The sequence below is a fragment of the Sciurus carolinensis genome, chromosome 12 (genome assembly GCF_902686445.1).
Source record: "Sciurus carolinensis chromosome 12, mSciCar1.2, whole genome shotgun sequence".
Lineage (NCBI taxonomy): Eukaryota > Metazoa > Chordata > Mammalia > Rodentia > Sciuridae > Sciurus > Sciurus carolinensis.
In genome coordinates this window covers 103391540-103411822 of record NC_062224.1, presented here as the reverse complement: position 1 = coordinate 103411822, position 20283 = coordinate 103391540, and the positions used below count along the sequence as shown (strand labels likewise).

Sequence of the window (20283 nt, the reverse complement as noted above, 5' to 3'; positions counted from 1 at the left end):
CGATGAGAAACCTGACTCCCATATTCTCAATTTTACTTAATTGACTCACCCTCGTCTTGTGACTGATCCTCTGTCTCCACTCCACCCTGTTCTCCTCCCAAATGCTCTTTTCCCCTTACCTGGGCTCCATGCACGGGTGCCCGAGCACCTCCAGGCACCTTCTCTGAGGAGATCCCTCCTCACTCTGCTCCCTCTGACTACCTGTGCCGGGCCACCACTCTGCGTGGTCACCTTCCGCATGCCTGGCCTTATCCGTTCCTTCTGTGGATGCTTTTCTCCTTCCGCTTTTACTCTGTCACCCTTCACCAAGTTAGCCCTTTAAATGGAGTCCCAACCTGTGCAGGTTTTGGTCCCTCATGGGCCACACCGAGTGGGATATCCTTCTCACTCTGCCCAAATTCCAGTACCGCGCACCGGCTTGCCCCCTGTACTCCAGCCTGAGTTCATCTCGCCCGACTCAGACTCCCCACATGGGGCCAGAATTTCCATTATGTCCTGCTCATCCTGCTTCAGTTCTGACCCTACTCACCTGGTTGGGCTTCAGAACCCAGGGCAGGGAAGTCTCATGGGGAAGTTCTTCTCACCCTACCTGGGATCGGACATCCTTCTGTGTTACTTTGGTTCGTTCTTCCGTTTGGTGTTATCACTTACTTGTTCCGCCCTAATAATTTCAGAACTTAATTGTTTAGACTATAAAGTCATCATTTCATTTATTTTTTTTAATTTTTATTTAACTTTTTTTTTATTTTTACACACTGAATTTTGATTCCTTATACACAAAGGGGTACAACTTTTCTTTCCTATGGTTGTACACAATGTAGATTCACACCATTCATGTAATCATACATATACATAGGGTAATACTGTCTCATTTTACTATCTTTTCTTCCCACACCCCCTTCCACCCCATTTTCCTCTACACCATCCAAAGTTCCTTCATTCTTATCTCCCCCCCCCACCTTCCCCTCTTTTTATGTATCGTCATCCACTTATCAGAGAAAACATTCAGCATTTGGTTTTTTGGGCATGGCCTATTTCACTTAGCATGATATTCTCCAACTTCATCCATTTACCAGCAAATGCCATAATTTTATTCTTCTCAATGACTGAGTAATATTCCACTGTGTGTATATATACCACAATTTCCTTATCCATTCATCAATTGAAGGACATCTCGGTTGGTTCCACAATCTAGCTATTGTGAATTGAGCTGCTGTGAACATTGATGTTGCTGCATCACTGTACTATGCTGATTTTAAGTCCTTTGGGTATAGGTCAAGGAGTGGGATAGCTGGGTCAAATGATGGGTCCATTTCAAGTTTTCTGAGGAATGCCCATACTGTTTTCCAAAGTGACTGCATCAATTTGCAACTCCACCAGCAATGTATGAGTGTGCCTTTTTCCACACATTCACACCAACACTTATTATTGCTTGTGTTCTTGATAATAACCATTCTAATTGGAGTTAGATGAAATCTTAGGATGGTTTTAATTTGCATTTCTCTAATTACTGGAGATGATGAGCACTTTTTCATATATTTGTATATATCACCTGTATATCTTCTTCTGTGAAGTATTTGCCCATTTCCTTAGCCCATTTATTGATTGGGTTCTATATATTTTTGGTGTAAAGTTTTTTAAGTTCTTTATAAACTTTGGAGATATAAACTTTATAAACTTTTGGAGTCTGAAGTGTGTGTGGAAAAGATTTTCTCCCACTCTGTAGGATCTCTTTTCACATTATTAATTTTTTCCTTTGCTGAGAAAAAGATTTTTAGTTTGAATCTATCCCATTTATTGATTCTTGTTTTTATTTCTTGTGCTATGGGGGTCTAGTTAAGGAAGTCTGGTCCTAAGCCAACGTGATGGAGATTCGGGCCTACACTTTCTTCTATTTAGTGAAGGGTCTCAGGTCTAATTCCTAGATCCTTGATCCATTTTGAGTTGAGTTTTGTACAGGGTGAGAGATAGGGGTTTAATTTCATTTTACTGTATATGGATTTCCAGTTTTCTCAGCACCATTTGTTGAACAGGTTATCTTTTCTCCATTGTAAGTTTTTGGCACCTTTGTCTAGTATTAGATAACTGTACTTGTGTGGGTATGTCTTTGTGTCTTCTATTCTGTACCATTAGTCTACCTGTCTATTTTGGTTCCAATACCATGCCGTTTTTGTTACTATTGCTCTGTAGTATAGCTGAAGGTCTGGTATTGTGATACCTCCTGCATCATTCTTCCTGCCCAGGATTGCTTTGGCTATTCTGGGTCTTTTGTTCTTCTAGATGAATTTCATGATTGCTTTTTCTATTTCTATGAGAAATGTCATTGGAATTTTAATTGGAATTGCATTAAATCTGTAAAGCACCTTTGAAAGTATGGACATTTTGATAATATTGATTCTGCCTATCCAAGAACATGGGAGATCTTTCCATCTTCTAAAGTCTTCTTCAATTTCTTTCTTTAATATTCTGTAGTTTTCATTGTGGAGATCTTCCACTTCTTTAATTAGATTGATTCCCAAGTATTTTATTTTATTTTTTTTAGGTTATTGTGAATAACCCAATCAATAAACATCCCTTTCAGATGTTTCATCACTTATGAATAAAAATGCTTTGGATTAATGCATGTTGATTTTATATCCTGCTGTTTTGTTGAATTCATTTATTAGTTCTAGAAGTTTTCTAGTGGAGTTTTTTGGATCCTCTAAGTATAGAATCATGTCATCCACAAATAATGACAGTTTGACTCCTTCTTTTCCTATTCATATCCCTTTAATTTCTTTGGTCTGTCTAATTGCTCTGGCTAGTATTTCAAGGATGATGTTGAATAGAAGTGGTGAAAGAGGGCATCCCTGTCTTGTTCCAGTTTTTAAAGGGAATGCTTTCAGTTTTTCTCCATTAAGAATGATATTGGCCGTGGGCTTAGCATAAATAGCCTTTATAATGTTGACTTATGTTCCTACTATCCCTATTTTTCTAGTGTTTTGAGCATGAAGGGGTGTTGTATTTTGTTGAACACTTTCTCTGCTTCTATTGAAATAATCATATGATTCTTAACCTTAAGCCTATTGATGTGATGAATTACATTTATTGATTTCTGGATATTGAACCAAACTTGCATCCCCCAGGATGAACCCCACATGATTGTGGTGCACTATCTTCTTTAAATGTTTTTGTATGCAATTTGCCAGAATTTTGTTAAAGATTTTTGCATTGATAGTTGTCAGAGATACCAGCCTAAAATTTTCTTTCCTTGATGTGTCTTTGTCTGGTTTTGGTATCAGTGTGATAATAGCTTCATAGAATGAGTTTGGAAGGGATCCATCCTTTTCTATTTCCTATAATACTTTGAGGAGTATTGGAATGAGTTCGTCTTTGAAGGTCTTGTAGAACTTGGCTGAAAATCCATCTGGTCCTGGGCTTCTCTTGGTTGGTAGGCTTTTGATGGCTTGTTCTATTTCATTGCTTGAAATTGATCTGTTTAAATTGTGTATGTCCTCTTTGTTCAGTTTGGGAGGATCACATGTCTCTAGAAATTTGTCAATGTCTTTGATATTTTCTGTTTTGTTGGAGTATAGATTTCAAAGTAGCTTCTCATTATGTTATGTATTTCAGTGGTGTCTGTCATGATATTTCCTTTTTCATCACAAATTTTATTAATTTGAGTTTTTTTCTCTCCTCTTTGTTAGTGTGGCTAAGGGTTTATCTATTTTGTTTACTTTTTCAAAAAACCAATTTTTTGTTTTGTCAATTTTTTGCATTGTTTCTTTTGTTTCAATTTCATTGATTTCAGCTCTGATTTTAATTATTTCCTGTCTTCTACTACTTTTGGTGTTGTTCTGTTCTTCTTTTTCTAGGACTTTGAGATGTAATATTAGGTCATTTAGTTGTTGACTTTTTATTCTTTTCTTGAATGCACTCCATGCAATGAATTTTCCTCTTAGTACTGCTTTCATAGATTTTGATATGTTGTATCATCATTCTCATTTACCTCTAAGAATTTTTTTTTATCTCCTCCCTGATGTTTTCTGTTATCCATGCTTCATTCAATTGTATATTAGTTAGTCTCCAGATGTTGGAGTAATTTGTTTTTTATTTTGTCATTGATTTTTAATTTCCATTATGATCTGATAGAACACAAGATAGTCTTTCTACTTTTTTGCATTTACTAAGGGCTGCTTTGTGGCATAACATATGATCTATTTTAGAAAAGGATCCATGTGCTCCTGAGAAGAAAGTGTATTCACTCACTGATGGACGGAATATTCTCTATATGTCTATTAAGTCTGAGTTATTGATTGTGTTATTGAGATCAGTTTCTTTGTTTAGTTTTTGTTTAGAATATCTATCCAGTGGTGACAGTGGTGTGTTAAAGTCACCCAGAATTATTGTGTTGTGGTCTATTTGATTCCTGGAATTGAGAAGGATTTGTTTGCTGTACATGTATGCACCATCATTTGGGGCATAAATATTTACTATCATTATGTCTTCCTGATTTATGGTTCCCTTAAGCAGTATGAAATGTCCTTCTTTATCCCTTCTGATTAACTTTGGCTTGAAGTCCACTTTATCTGATACAAGGATGGAAACCTCCACTTTTTTACTGAGTCCGTGTGCATAGTAGGTTTTTTCCCATCCTTTCCCCTTTAGTCTGTGGATGTCATTTTCTGAGTCTCTTGCAGGCAGCATATTTTTGGATCTTTCTTTTTAATCCATTCTGCCAGTCTATGTCTTTTCATTGATGTGTTTAGGTCATTAACATTCATGGTTATTATTGAGTTATGATTTGTATTCCCAGTCATTTGGGCTTATTTTTGGTTTTTAACTTGACTTGCTTTCTCTTTGATTGGTTTTTCCTTTAAGGTAGTTCCTCCATTTGCTGACCTACATTATTGTTTTTCATTCCTCCTCATAGAATATTTTGCTCTGTAGTGCAGGCTCTTTGTAAATTCTTTTAACTTTTGTTTATCATGGAAGGATTTTATTTCATCTTCAAATCTGAAGGTTGGTTTTGCTGGGTATAGGATTCTTGGTTGGCAACCATGTTCTTTCAGAGCTTGAAATATGTTGCTCCAGATCCTTCTATCTTTTAGGGTCTGGGCTGAGAAATCTGCTGATATACTAATTGGTTTCCCCCTATACGTAATCTGATGCTTTTCTCGTGCAGCCTTCAAAATCATCTTTATTTTTCCATGTTAGGCATTTCCATTATAATGTGCCTTGGTGTGGATCATTATAATTTTGTGCATTTGGTATTCTGTAAGCCTCTTATATTTGATTTTCCATTTCATTCTTCAGGTTTGGGAAATTTTCTGATATTATTTCATTGAATAGGTTGTTCATTCCTTTGGTTTATATTTCTATGCCTTCCTCAATCCTGATAATTCTTAAATTTGCTCTTTTCATGATGTTCCATAGTTCTTGGAGATTTTGTTCATGATTTTTTACCATCTTCTCTGTTTCATCAACTTTATTTTCAAGATTAAATATTTTGTCTTCATTGTTTGAGGTTCTGTCTTCCAAGTGATCTAGCATGTTGATTATGCTTTCCATTGAGTTTTTTTATTTGGTTTATTGTTACCTTCATTTCCAGGATTTTTGTTTGGGTCTTTTTGAGAATCTCTATCTCTTTGTTGAAATGACCTTTTGCTTCCTGCAGTTGCTCTTTCAGCTGTTTATTGACGTGATCATTCATTGCCTGCATTTGCTCTTTTATCTCATCCTTTGCTTCATGAATCATTTTAATCATGTATATTCTGAACTCATTTTCTGGCATTTCTTCTACCATGCTGTCACTGTATTCTATTAATATAGAATCTAGGTTTGTTTGGAACATTTTCTTTCCTTGTTCTTTCATGTTGTTTATGTACCTTCCCCTCTAGCAGTGCAGATCTGGGGTATTGCAGTTTCCCCCTATAGGCTTATAATGACTCTATAGGTTTCCAAAACCTCTTCTTTAAGGGGGAGATCAATATTAGCAGTGCCCAGTACAGACAATATGCAGCCCTAAACCAAATAGCCCTTATGAAGACTTTAACAATATTGTCATAATAAATGGAGAGAATGAATTCAATTATTATCTACAGTATAACAAATAGATTTTCAATAAGGTCTCAGTTTCTAATGGAGAACAAAGAAGATGGGGAGGGGAGTAGGATGTAACTGTTAAAGGGATAAAAAAAGAATATATAGAAGTTCTAGATCATAGAAAGGAGTGAAAGTGTAATCAAAAGTAAGTTGGTTGTTAGCATGAGAAAAGGGAGAACTAGACTCTAAGGAAACAAGTAAACAAAAGAAAATAGAGCAAGAAAAGTAAAGAAATAAAAACTTAAAAATTTTCAAGAAGGAGAAAGAAAAAGAAAAAAAAAAACCTACACTATAATAGTCATATAGTATTCAAACCTCCCAGTCTTCAGTAGCCTGATGCATGAGAGGTTCCTGACAATGAACTTCCAGTCTCCAGCAGGCATCTCAGGATGGGATTTGCCCCTCCTAAAGATGGGAGCTTCCACTTCCAGGATAATCCAAGATGACCACACTGACTTCCAAATGTGTTGGGAAATGGGAGCTGCAGCTTGGGGCATGGGTGTGGTCAGCCAGGGGTCCTGAAGGTGGGATGTGTTTGGTTGGGCAGGGGTCCTGGAGATGGGGTGCAGTCAGTCCGGCCCAGGGTCCTTCAGGTCCTGGCTATTGTCTCAAAATGGCGGCAGCCATGTGTAACCAAACTTGTGGGTACTGTGACAATGGACTTCCAGGCAATAGCAGGCAGTTGGTGATCTACTGGCAGTCTACAGTCAGTCTGCTGGCTACCAGTGGATGATCAGCAGGGGGACCTTGGGCAGTGGGTGATGAGTAGGTGAAAGGAGGTGATGGGTAGGCAAGAGGCAGGCAAACAGGCAAATGGTGGATAATAGGTGCTGGTCAGTGAGCAATCTGCACTCAAAAAGTAGTCAATATGCTGGCAGACTGCAGGTGACCATAGTGGACAAATGGGGTAAACAGCAGGGGATCAATAAGCAGCGAAGACTGCCTCACAGAGAAACAGATATCCTCTGCTTGAAACCTAAGTTACAAAGAGACAAGAAATGCAGCCTCCCTCTAGCTTACCATCTTGGATCTCTCAGTTTTTTTAAAGAGTGGAGCCGGTCTCTGCCATTTTCCCAGGATGAGTTAGGAAGTATCACCTCTGCTTCAGTAATTTGGAAGAATTTAAGAAGGATTGTTGTTAATTATTCTTTTTAAATCTTATGTAGAATTCCCCAATGAAGTCATCAGGTCTTAGGCTTGTCTTTCTGATTACTGAGTCAATCTCTTATTATAGAGCATTTCAAATTTTTATTTCTTCTTGGGTCAGTTTTTGTAGTTGATGCATTTCTTGAAATTTGTCCATTTAGCTAGATTATCTAATTTGTTGGCATACAATTGTTTATAGTACTCTTTTATAATCTTTTTTACTTCTGTAAAGTTGGTAATGTCTTTACTTTTATTTATGATTTTAGTAATTAGAGTCTTTCATCTTGATAAGCCTACTGAATGTCTGTAAATTTTGTTGAATTTTTAAAGAAAAAAAAAACTGTTCATTATGTTGCTTCTACTGCTTTCCTATTATCTCTTTTTTTTTTTTTCATCTCCACTCTTTTCTCCATTTTTTTTTCAGGTTTAAAAATGACTTTTATTTATATGTCATTAAACATTCCTAATACAGTGATTCCCTGAAAATTACAGTATTTTGTAAACATAAGATTTATCATTTAACCATACACAAAGCCTATTTTCTTAATTTCTTGACAGAGTAAATTACTTTTCTTCAAAAAAATTCATCAAGTGCAATTTCACCCGATATTTAATGCATACTAGAATTAAAGCCTATGAAACTAGTAACAGTTGCAATTATCAAACTTTTCATTTGAACACATTCACTTTCAAATTTCTTTTCTCTAATTATTTCCTTTCTTCCACTAGCTTTGAGTTTACCTTTGCTTTCTTTATCTAGTTCCTGAAAATGTAAGCCTATCTAGTTCCTAAAGTCGATGTGGCACCTTCTCTTTAATATCTGCACTTATGACTACTAAGTTCCTTTGAGCAACATGAGTGAGTCACATTTTCTTATTTGTATGCTCAAAGTTTTCCTTTTGTTGTTGTTATTGTTGTTTTGTTGTTGTTGAAGATTTGTTGTTTTTAACATTATGATGTGGCATCTCTGGAAATCAGATTCTCCATGCTTTCCCCAGAGTTTTGTTACTGCTTTTGTGGGTGGTAGTATTTACTTGTTTGGTGACTTTTCTCAATGTCTTTTATAAAGTCTGTATCCTTCATTGTATGATGAGGCTAAAATCTACGTTCTCTTAGCTTGTTTTCAAGTAGTATTTTGATAGTTTCCTTAAATTCCAGGAGCCAAAAAAGGGGGAAAAAAATTGACTGGTCTTTTCAAATTGGTTCCATGTTGGGTTACTCTTTCAACATTTCACATTTAACCAGACCACTGACAGTTCTTGCCTGGAACCTAAAATTCAGCAAGATGGAGGTTTGGGGTCTTCTTTTGTGTATATGCAATATGATTTGGATGTTTATTGTCAAATTCACATCCAAAATAGATGCACAAATGCACAAACTTACCTGTCCAAGAACAGGACATGGGGATATCAGGTTCTCTCCATTCTTGTCAAACATGAGTGATCTCAATTCTCCAACTTCTTTCCAGTCTGAGTGCTAAGCATCTTACCATTTTCTATAGCACTTCTACTCAGCTGACAGATAAGAACATGGTCTTGGGGGTTTGGTAGAACTGAGGTCCTTAGTTTATCACTTACTTCTAAAGATGTCATTGAGTTTCTTGACCTCACTGAGCTCATTGCTCCTCTTCCAATGAGCTCAGTAATGGCTGCTCTTAATCTTCCCAAGATGCTTCCAAGAGATCTTTCAAACAGTTTTTAACACTGTCTGGATCATATTACTTTCTCAATCATAAGCAGCAGTTTGTATTATTATTATTCCAAAACATTTCCAGAAGTTTGGGGTCTTCTAATGCCTTTTCTTGGCATGCATCCTGTTCTGGACATGTTTATGGGCTTCTGGAATCTCTGGTTGTATAAGGATTTTAACAACCTTTATTATCTTATTCATCTCCTTTCCGAGCCTCAACTTTTTGATCCAACTTTGACCCTCATCTTTTTTGGCTCCAACTTTTGATCTAATTCTGTCCCAATTATTGTTCCTAGGCCCAAATTACTATGGGCAGTACTTGTGCCTTTAAATGCTTTTGGCAAATGTCACTTGGGTAACCTCCCTATTCTCTGTGTGAGGAAGTCAGAAGTTAAAAACAATTTGGAGATTCTTTTATTTTCAGTCTAAGGAAGTCGTCCTTAATTTTAGAGGGATTCCCTTAATTTCAGAGGGAGTCTTTAATTCCTTATCATGTAATTTTACCCAACTTTGTAATTTTTCTTAGATTTTAAGGTGCAAATTGTCAAGGAACCAAAGGGGGTTGCACCCCCACAAAGGAAACTATCCTTCCTCAAAAGAGCTGGTTTAAGGAAGCCCTCAGTGAGACCCAGGTAAGATGTAGGATCTGGTTATAGCAATATCTCCAGGCACAATTTTTCCTTTTGTATGTAGGTTTACAGACCTTTTCCCATGTATCATACGTGTATGAACAAACACACTTTGCATTTTAAATTATTGTTTATTTCCTAAAATTGGCACCATGTGATATATATCATGCAATAAAATTTTTAACTTAAACTATCATGAACATCATTTTATGTCACTATGTATAGATCTACTTCCATAGTATGAACGTTGTGTGATTTAACTATTCTCTTTTTATGGATTGTTGTTAGCTTCTTACCACTATGATCAAAATACCTGACAGAAACCACTTAGAAGAGGAAAGATTTATTTGGCTTATTGGTTTTAGAGGTTCAATCCATGGTTGGTCAGCTCGAAGGCAAAAGTATTATGGTGGAAGTTTGTGGCAGCAGAAAGTTGCTCAGTTCATGGTGACTAGGAAGCAAAGAGAGAGGTGGGGGAGCCAGGGATAAGATATTGTCCCCAGCCACAAGCTCCCAGTGATCCACTTCCTACAGACACAACCCATCTGTGTATAGTTACCACCCAGTAGTCCATTCAAATTATTAATCTTTCAAATTTATTAATCCACTGATAAGGTTCTCTCCATTCTAGTCCAACATGGATAACCCAGTCTTTTTACCTCTGAACATTGCTCATTGCCTAACACATGAGTTTTCCTGGGAGACATTTCAGATCTAAACCATAACATGGACATTTCCACTGTCTTTAATTTTGTACCACTATAAATAGTACTCTAATAAGCATTCTTGGTACATGTATCCTTACCCATTTGTGTTTATTTCTGGATTATGTACTACTGTGGTAACTTCCTAACTGGTTCTCTACTTCATGTCTCCCCACTTTCTAATCAATAAGAGAGTCAGACTATGCTAGGCAAAGAATCTGTGGTCTTTTCTTTCAGAGCTTCCCACCCACCTTTCATTCCTCTTAGAGCAAGTGACACCTACACATGAAAAGTTCTCCAAGTTTCAAGGTTGCTAGGACTTTCCTCCCCTCTGAAACCCTACATCCCTAAAGTATAAACCAAAATGTACCATGTACTATTTTTAGTACTTTTCATGCTTTAGATATGTTATCTTCCTTTCTGACTATAATTTGACTATAGTTTTCTCCTAGTTCATACCATTCATGCATTCATTCATTTTTGTACTTAGTTATTTTCTATTGATGGCTAAATACCTGAAAGGTCATCTTCTAGATTATGAGAATATAGTAGTACATTTGAATTTGGTGGTCAATCTCTGATAGAATATTTTCATAGAAAAAAGACCTCCCACAGGAATGCTTTCAATTATTGATAACATTCATTGGAGGTGGTAAGTTTCTCTCTCAAACGCTCTGGAATGCCTTTCCTTCTCATGAAATAGATCCTCTTCCCCTGAAGCTCAATCATTTATTCCTTTTCTAGTTCAGTTTGCATTTCCCTTTTGAACCAATCTGAGAGTCAGCCTCAACCAATCTGTCCACCTCCTCTGTTCTCTACCAAGTCTACATAAATGCCAATTTTCCAACTTAGTTGAATATGACTATCGCAGAAGTAGTCCAGATTTATGACTTCAGTTAGGATCACAACAGAATAGATCAGGGATGCTATAGTTGTGATCTTCTTAAGCCTTGTCCCTCATCCTCTTTCAATGTAATAAACAGCTATTAATCATATACTATGTCCCAGACACTCTGAGTGCTAATAAACAAAAATAAGACATAGCCCTTGCCCCTAATTGAATATATAACTAAGTAAAATACAAGGCTCATCTTAAAATGTTTTCATAAAATATTGACTAATTATTCTAGGGGTATAGCAGAAAGAGAAAGAAATTTTGAGTCTAGATTAGGACAATTTAAAACTATTGCGGGGCTGGGGAGATAGCTCAGTCGGTAGAGTGCTTGCCTTGTAAGCACAAAGCCCTGGGTTCGATCCCCAGCACCCAAAAAAAAAAAAAAAAAAAAAAACTATTGGAAGAGACCCTGGACTGCATGTATAAATTTAGTTGCAAGGAAATAGGAGTATTTTGTGGGTAAGGTTAAACCCTACCTACATGCTGAAGAAATGACACAAAATAAACTTAGTAATAAAAAGACAGTATTTGAAGACTTTCAGTGGTGTTAAAGACTCTACAGAAATCATCAAGATTATAAGGAAATGCAAGGGACTCATTAAACAACATGGATACAATAGATAATATTCTAGAAATGCCTGAATTATTAAATTTGACTCAGGGAGAAGTAAAAAACATGAATAAACCTATAACAACAAACAATTGAAAAATCAGAATAAGTACTGATACAAAATTGAGTCTCCTTCTTTGAACTGTATCAAATGGTGTTTTTAGTAATTTAAAATTTTCTTACATAACAAAGCCCAGACATAGATGACATCACTGAAAAAGTCTATGAAGTATTTAAAAGATAAATAATACCAATATTCCAAGAATTCTTTGAGGAAATAGAGGAATAAATAATATGTGCCTGCTTATTCTATGAAGCCAGTTTTTTCTGGATTCCAAAACCATACAAAGACATCATAAAAAAATAAAACCATGAAGTAATAGCCCTTTGAATTTAGTATAAAAATCCTCAATAAAGTATTAGCAAACCAAACCTACTAACATATTAAAAAAAGGATTATGCAGCATAATATAGCCAAGGAATGGAAGGTTGGTATAACATCCAAAAACCAATTAAAATAATATGCCATATTTAAAAATTAAGGGATAATACTAAGTTGACTATCTCCATGGCTACAGAAAAAACCTTTTACAATATTCACCACCTCATCATGATGAAAATCTAAATAAAATTAGAATAGAAAATAACTATCTCATTCTGAAAAAGGGCATCTATCAAAAACCTGTAACTGATATCACACATAATAAAATAGGTACATAAAACAAATTAATTGATCAATATATATTTGCATATAGAGAGGCTTAAATAATAGCTGTGATATAAAGATGAGGTTCAGTGGACGATTTCAATGTGGAAGTGGAGCTTCTGAGAACTGGGAATATAGCTTCACCACATCCATGAAAATTGAAACCCAAAGGTTACCCAGAAAAGGAAAGAAAAACCATAAGGCAAAAAGAAAGAGGACTGCAAATGAAACATTAAAGTCACTTGTATTTAAAGAGCAGTGAAAGAAGGAATCAGGTAGGAAATTTTGAAATAATGGACCAATAACTGCTGATCAGTTACGCTCCGGGTAACAGAAATGACCGTGCCAATTGGGAGTAGCTTTGAATCCATAATGTGAAAAGAGTTTCCTTAAAAAGAAGTTACCACTCTTTAAAATACCTCCCCTCCTCTTCGACCTGGTTGTCAAACCATTGGACCAGGTTTAGGAAGGGCAGATGAAAATTCAAGTTCATCTCCAAGGAATCAGTTATACAATTCTTCAGCCATGCTCTTCACACGTGGCTGAAGGCTCTGCAGCCCAAGAGATGCCCTCCTGTCCCTAATAGGAGCAGAACCCAGGGCCGTCATCCCTTCCTGTCCACAAGCCAGGCTCTCTTGTTTTCCAGGAACTTGGCAGAAGTCCTCTTAAGTTCACAGCACTTGGAGCTCTTCAAGGAGTTCCTCAGAGAACACAACGCGGAAGGCCCATTGCAATTCCTGATAGCGGTACAGAAGATGAATATGAAATCCAGTGAAAAGACATACAAGTCTACACTGGAAAATATAATCAAGACTTTCTTCCACGGCAAACTGCCTCCTGGTATGTGTCTTTTTCTCCTGATCCTGTTTTCTTCTCCCTTTAGTGTCCAGAGAAATAACCTGTCTCACATAAGTCCCTGAGAGAGCCTAACAGAGCAGTGGCCACAGGGGGGCAGAATTGAGACAAAGACCAAGAGGGACAGTGAGAGAACAATATTAAATCAAAGTTGTAATACTAGTAAAAGAAGCCAAGGATCGTTTTGGCTATTCGAGGTCTCTTATTCTTCCAGATGAAGTTCATGATTGCTTTCTCTATTTCTATGAGGAATGTCATTGGGATTTTAATTGGAATTGCAGTGAATCTGTATAGCGCCTTTGGTAGTATGGCCATTTTGACAATATTAATCCTGCCTATCCAAAAACAAGGGAGATCTTTCCATCTTCTAAGGTTTTCTTCAATTTCTTTCTTTAGTGTTCTGTAGTGTGAAGTAAGACAATCCCAAAAAACCAAAGGTGGAATGTTTTCCCTGATAAGTGGATGATGATATATAATGAGGGTGGAGGGGGTGGGGGTGAGAGAAGAATGGAGGAACTTTAGATTACGTAGAGGGTAATGAGAGGGAGGGGGGTATGAAAGATGGTGGAATGAGACAGACATCATGTACATGTATGATTACTCGAATGGTATGAATCTACATCGTGCACAACCATAAAAACCAAATGATGTACCCCATTTGTGTACAATGAATCAAAATGCAGTCTCTAAAAATAAAAAAAGAAGCCAAGTGTAAAATACTTTCACGTATATCCTCTCATTTGGTCTTATTTAATCCTAAAAGCAGAATTTTATTTAATCCCTATGAGGCAGGAGTAATTCACTGCATTTTCTAAATGAAGATGAAAAGTTAACCAGCTTATAGAACCAGCTTAGTAGAACTTGAGTTCAGAACCAAGTCACCTGATCATCAAATCAACTAGGCTCGAGTTCGATGTGAAGACAAGGCTAGCCATATGCAAAGCTGGAGTGTTACCCCTGCCACCCCCCCATTCCCCCACCCCCCACCCAGCTGGTGTGAACTGAAAAGACAGTTGTTCCAGTCCAATCAGAGAGAACTCCCTGGCTGAAAATCTTCCACAGATTTTGTCCTGTTGTCTTGCCTAAGACAGGAGGGTAAACCTGACCCATGTAAATTCACCTTGGCCAGAAGCACTGGCTGCAAATAAAATACTGACTCTGGGGTGAGAACAGTTCCATCCTGGAGGTAATCAAATCCACAGAAAAATAATGAAAGCAGAGCTTCCCATTTAAGCACAGATGAACAGAAATGGGATTTGTGGGCATTTTGCTTTTAGTTAACCAAGTTTAGGGCATAAATAGGAAAATAGAAAAAGAGGGTAAAGTCTTTATTCGTAAGAAATACTTTTTTTGTGGAGCCTCAGGATATTGAGTTCTATACATGGTTTTGAATGAACCAGAAGAGAAAGAGGAGTACGCAGATCACGTTCCTGGTCCACCCTTGAGCCCAGAGCAGTCTCTGGCCCCCGGAGCACCAACTGCCATTACCCAACCTTTTGCTAATCCTGGATTCCCCATCTGCCAATTTAACTTTAGTCCTTCACTTTTATGCAGTGCCCCGAAACTGAAAATTCCCACCAGCTGCAGAAATGAGTCCTTTAAACATTTATTTTCCCAAAATATGGGAAAAAGTTTAAATTAAAAAAATTGTCTTCCCTTAAGCACTCATCTTTGAAATATGAATGGAACGAAACCAGGACAGTTGTTTTATCCACAAATACACTCGCATATCCCATTCCCAATAGATTTGTTAGATTTTCACCTTGTGGAAGGCTCAGAGTCAAACCAGACTGAGAGAGGGGACTGGGAGCCTCTGCCATGAAAGCACCCCCTGCCTCAGGACGGGGGGGGGGGGGGGGGGGGCACGAGGGTGACGCCCCCTTTTCTCTTTCTTGCAATTTTTTAGAAGAAATGTTGCAGTGTGATGTCCCTCTCATCAAAGAAATCCCCCTTATGCGTAATGTCACGGCAAGCACGTTGTTAATGGCCCAGAGCCACGTCATGAGATCTCTGGAAGAAAAGTGGTGAGTGCGAAGGCAAGGATTCTTTCCGCAACCACTCATTGGCTTTTCAAAGCCATGTGAATCAAGGGTCTCACAATCCCCTCTCACAGCTCATTGCCCCAGACCCGGGAGCAAAGAAAAAGCCAAGCTTGTCTGAACCCTCTACCTGTGCGCATAGCTGCCCGCGCGTGCGCGCGCGCGCACACACACACACACACACACACACACACATACAGACACAGACACAGACACAGACACAGACACAGACACATGCAGAGTTTCTGCTCCTTTGCCTTAAAGAGCTCCAGTATTGACCGTAAAGGTAGACTGGCATTTGCAGAGGATTGAAATGGCGAGAAGAGTATTTCTGAGTGATTCGCCATTCCCCGTTTCCCACCGCACTCCCTCCAAAAGCTGAGCTAGGTTCGCCTCAATCGTTCATTTCTCTGTCCCAGGGTTTTGCCTTATTTGATATTCTTGGTCTTCCTTCTGGCAGGTTTAAAGATTACCAAGATATGTTCCCATTTCATCCTCCGGAGGTGGAACCTGATGTACCACCTCTGCCTAAGAAGCCCTCAAAGATAACAGATTACCTGCAGGATTCCCAGGTCAGTGAGATGAGAGTGAAAAGCAGACATTGGAGACCAGAAAGCCCCTGCCTAGGCATGGTCAGCTGTACATGATTGCCACTGCCCCAAAGAGTGACCCCTGGGGGGAGGTTTTTAAATCCCCACTTTGAAAAGGAGGAATCTGAGGCTCAGAGAAATGGTTACACTGGAAACTTAAAGTCCCTCCTTCTCTACCTGTGATTAGAACCAGCTGAATGACAAGCGCAAGAGGTGGACACACAGGATCACACTGTCAGTCTTTCACTGCTGAAAAGCGGTTTGGAGGACGTGGTTGGCCCTGTAGCCAGGTGGTTTTACCATCCTCTATGCACCCCAGTTAGACTGATTTCCACATTTAGTCGCTGGCATAGGAGGACAAGTTAAGCCTCCACTGACCAGGGTGAGCCCCAAACTGTATGACAAGGGGGGGCCTGAAACAAGAGTTCAATAGAGGAGCAAATCCCAGAGGCACATGCCAGGGGCTGAGAGCAGCGCATGCCCGGTTCCTTCTCTCGCACACAGCTGTCTCGCTCACTTCTCTCTCCCAGCAGGAAGAAAAAAAGGGAAAAAGAGGCCAGAATGTTACTCGGGAAAATCTCTTCATATGGCTTGAAAAAAGACACAGGCCCCTTAAATAATTACTTGTTCAATGTGTTTTATAGTTGGTTAGAATCATAAAAATTTGAGCCCAGCTGTTTAAGATATCTCTGAAAATAGTGCCTAAGCTCATTGATCCAAAACTCCAGAGATGAAAATGTGCTGCTCTCTCCTTTCTCTTCTCCCTTTCTTCCATCTGGATCGACTCTGTGTCGGGGCACTGTGAACAACTACCTAGGATGTTCAAAAGAATACCGTTCTCAGAACCGGGACACTTGGCTTTCATTTCAGGTCTTCCGGTTGCTCTTAGTTAAGATAAAAGGAAACCAACATGTTCTAACACCTACTTTGTGCCAAGCTCTGTGTTAGGGTTTTCCTTTGTAACCACTAATCTTCATCATTACACTGAAGGCTATGTTTCTATCTTATGCATGGTGATATTTGGGTACAGGTCAAGGAAATTGAACTAAATGACATAATTAGGGAGAAGCTAGGCTCCAGACTCAAAGCTTCTAATCCCAAATCCTGTGTTTTTCATACCTCACTATGGCTGTCTAAAGTCAGGCTTACACTGAGGTCCCCTGTTGAGAGTGGTGACAAAGGATGGGAGAGCAGGTACTCAGATCAGGGGTCTCTGATGCCCTCATGGCTGTGACATGCCTGGTTCCTGGGAATGTTTCTGTGCAAGGGCACAGGATGCCTAGCTGCTGTGGCAATGCCCTGCATGAGGAGGCTGTGCAAGAGCCCTGTCAGTTCTAACCTTGATCTCAGGCACACAGCTCCCGGGAAGAAAGGAATTCATATGCTAGACAACCACAATGTTTCACCGACTCCCTTCTCCAGTTCCTGCAAGCCCTACAGTAACTTTAAACCATGGACTTTCTTGAGAGCTACACAGAGCTGCTAACATTGCACTCTGCAACTGTGGATTGCAACTGTGGAAAAGCTACATAGATATCCTAGTTTCTGTAACTTTCCTGAATACAAAGAATAATGGTTGCTTAGTCTTTAACCTGATAATGAGACGTATATAAATAAAGATTGCTGGTGTAACCCTTTAGACCTGCGTCTCCATCAGAGAGCAGGCTCCACCTGATTCCAGCTTAGTCTTCAAGATCTGTGTCTGTGAATCTTTATTTTCCAATCCCCCTTTGCCCCTCACTGGACCCGAGAGTTTGGTTGCGCTGGTCGCGACAGTCCCCTCTCTGTAGAATGAGACAATTGAGCTAGTTATTGATCAATGAGATTCTTTCTGGCTATAAATATCCATTTACCTAGGGGTTAATGAACTGGAGAATGATGACTAGGTACCTATTAAAAAGAGATGGAAGATTCACTCCCTGTGTGGGCCACCAAAAAGAGGGACAGACAGACAGACAGAGACGTGAAGAAACTTAAAATTTATGGGTGCAGTTTTTTGGGTGTGAGTGGGGGGATATTAGTGGGTGCATACAATCATATTTTTCATTTTTAAAGGCTTGGCAATGGTTTTGTTCATTTCCTTGTTTTTTCGGCATTTCAAAATCTGCCTGAACCATCATGCCTTTCTTGTAAGCTGCCCTCTATGTCCTGTGTTTCCTCCTGTATTGAGATTCATGCCCCCTCACCCAGTGGTCTCTCCAGTCACTGTTGAAAGACTGGTAGGAGAGTGGGCAACAGCCCCAGCTACACCTAGTGGAAGCTGGACTCCCACCCACCAGCTGCTTAATTTGGGGCAGGTTAAATAAGTTCCTTGACTTGAGTTTCCTTACGTGAAATTGGAACTAAAAATTATTCCTTTGTAGGAATGTTGGATTAGATGTAATGAATGTTAAGTTTCTGGCACACAGAAGATTCTCAGTGAACAACTCTGCTAATGAATGCAACATTCCTCTCTCTTTTCCCAGAAAAAAGGGTGGCTGAAAATGATCAGCTTTATCAAGAGCTTTTGCAAATACCGCAAATTTATTTTAAGTCCCAGTAAGCTCCAGGAATTTATAGACTATCTTCACTTGGAAATGTACAATACCAAAGAAAGTAAGTTACTTCTCTGTTTGGACAGGGATGTCCATAGTTCAGCTTCTTATCAGAAACTTTGTGCTTATTGTTTTGTGTCATGCCTCTGTCAGCCTGGGGTCTAGCAAGAGCCCCAGGTTCTGAGTATTAAGTCTCACCCAGGCCTGCCTGGACAGTGACCTCTGCTCAGGGAACTGGCAACTTTGGAGGATGAGTAATCTAAGGTTCTGTGAGGTCTCACAGTTTATAAAATGATTTCCTGTTGCTGCTTAATTTGGTCTTTCAAAAGTCTTTTTTAAACTTTTCTGCTCGTGAAATTAATACATAATATTAATAAAGAGGTTATAAACATTACTGGAATATATAGGATAGAAGTGAAAATCCTTCAAGAGATAACATTGTTACTGCTTTGCAAATCAGTACTTCCTGGTTATTTTTTATATATGTCTTAATATATATTTTTCCCCCAAAATGCATGTGCTCTCTGTTTATAAGTTGCTCATTTTGCTTAACATCATACCTTGGATGTCATTTTATGTCAGTATACATACGTCTGTCTTGTTTGGACTGTCATAAAGTGTCCACTGTATGAATTTATTTAAGTGCTTCATTCATCAGTTCCTTCACTCATCATGCTTTCTGAGACTCCACTCTGACACACACTCCAGGTGCTGGGGATGCAGGGGTGAACATGCAGCAAGGGATCTGCCCTTAAGGCACCTGGAGTTTTCAAATAGAAAGTATGAGCCGCAGCTGTTAGAGCTGCATTGCCTGGTTTCAATTACGTGGGAAAGTGACTTTGTGCCTCAGTTTCCCAATCCATAGGAGAGGAATAATTATTGTTGTGAAGATGAATTGAGGTAGTACATTTAAAACATCTTAGAACTACTGGCAATAGCATGTGCTTTAAAAGGCTAACCAGACTATTACTATTATTACATAATTTTGATGCATGATCCCAGTGAGAGTTATAGGGAGACCCTAATTAACAGTGAGGGAATGCTCAGGGAAGATTCCTCCCAGAAAACAGCATAAATCTGAGTTTTCAGAATGAGCAAGCTAGGCAGATTGGGTAGAAGGGAAGCAATGGAAGCAAGGGTTGCTAGGTCAACCTACTCAAGACCCTAGAATAAGAAAGAGGGTGGGCAAATCAGGAACTGCATCAGACCAGCTGAACTAGAGCAGTGCAATTTGGAAAGTCCCCAAGATGAGACTCAAGAGTTTGGCAGAGATGAATTGTTTCTCTTGAGGACTTTTGAGTTGTTCTATCATGCACTTAAAATTACAAGAGAGAGAGAAAGTGAAACTGTGTGTGTTTTTCTGAAATAAATCCCTTAAAATGTTAGTACTGGGTAAAGGGTTAAACATGGCTTAATTTTGGTGCTCTAAAACCATCGTATGAATGTATACTCTCACCAACAGCATCATCTAGTGTCCGATTCCTCAAATTCTCACCAACATGGAGTAGTAAATGTTTTTTAAAAACTGCCAGCTCGTAAAAGAAAAATAATGTACCATTTCGATTTATATTTCTCCAGTAGTTAAGCCTTTTTATTTATTAGTCATTTGTATTCTTTTTTGGATTTTTTGTGTCCTTTGTCCATTTTTCTAGAGAAATAGAAAAGTGGGTAACTCAGATGGCACTCCATGCTCCCCTTCACCCACCACAGATGGAACCGCTGTCTTGAACATAGTGTTTGTTTGCCTTTTAAAATGTATACGTGTCTCCATACCTTTCCTAGAGTATCCTGACTAATACAAG

At 38.7% G+C, this 20283-nt stretch overlaps 1 protein-coding gene across 1 annotated transcript in view; it reads left to right on the top strand.

Annotated features, from left to right (window-relative positions):
• The window catches only part of Rgsl1 (regulator of G protein signaling like 1), a 68896-nt gene that overhangs the window by 37623 nt on the left and 10990 nt on the right, over positions 1-20283 (top strand). The window contains exons 12-16 of the mRNA XM_047519985.1: positions 9446-9551; positions 13110-13303; positions 15225-15342; positions 15818-15929; positions 18413-18542. Coding sequence (XP_047375941.1) covers positions 9446-9551; positions 13110-13303; positions 15225-15342; positions 15818-15929; positions 18413-18542 — 660 coding nt within the window. The remainder of the gene's footprint in view (positions 1-9445; positions 9552-13109; positions 13304-15224; positions 15343-15817; positions 15930-18412; positions 18543-20283) is intronic.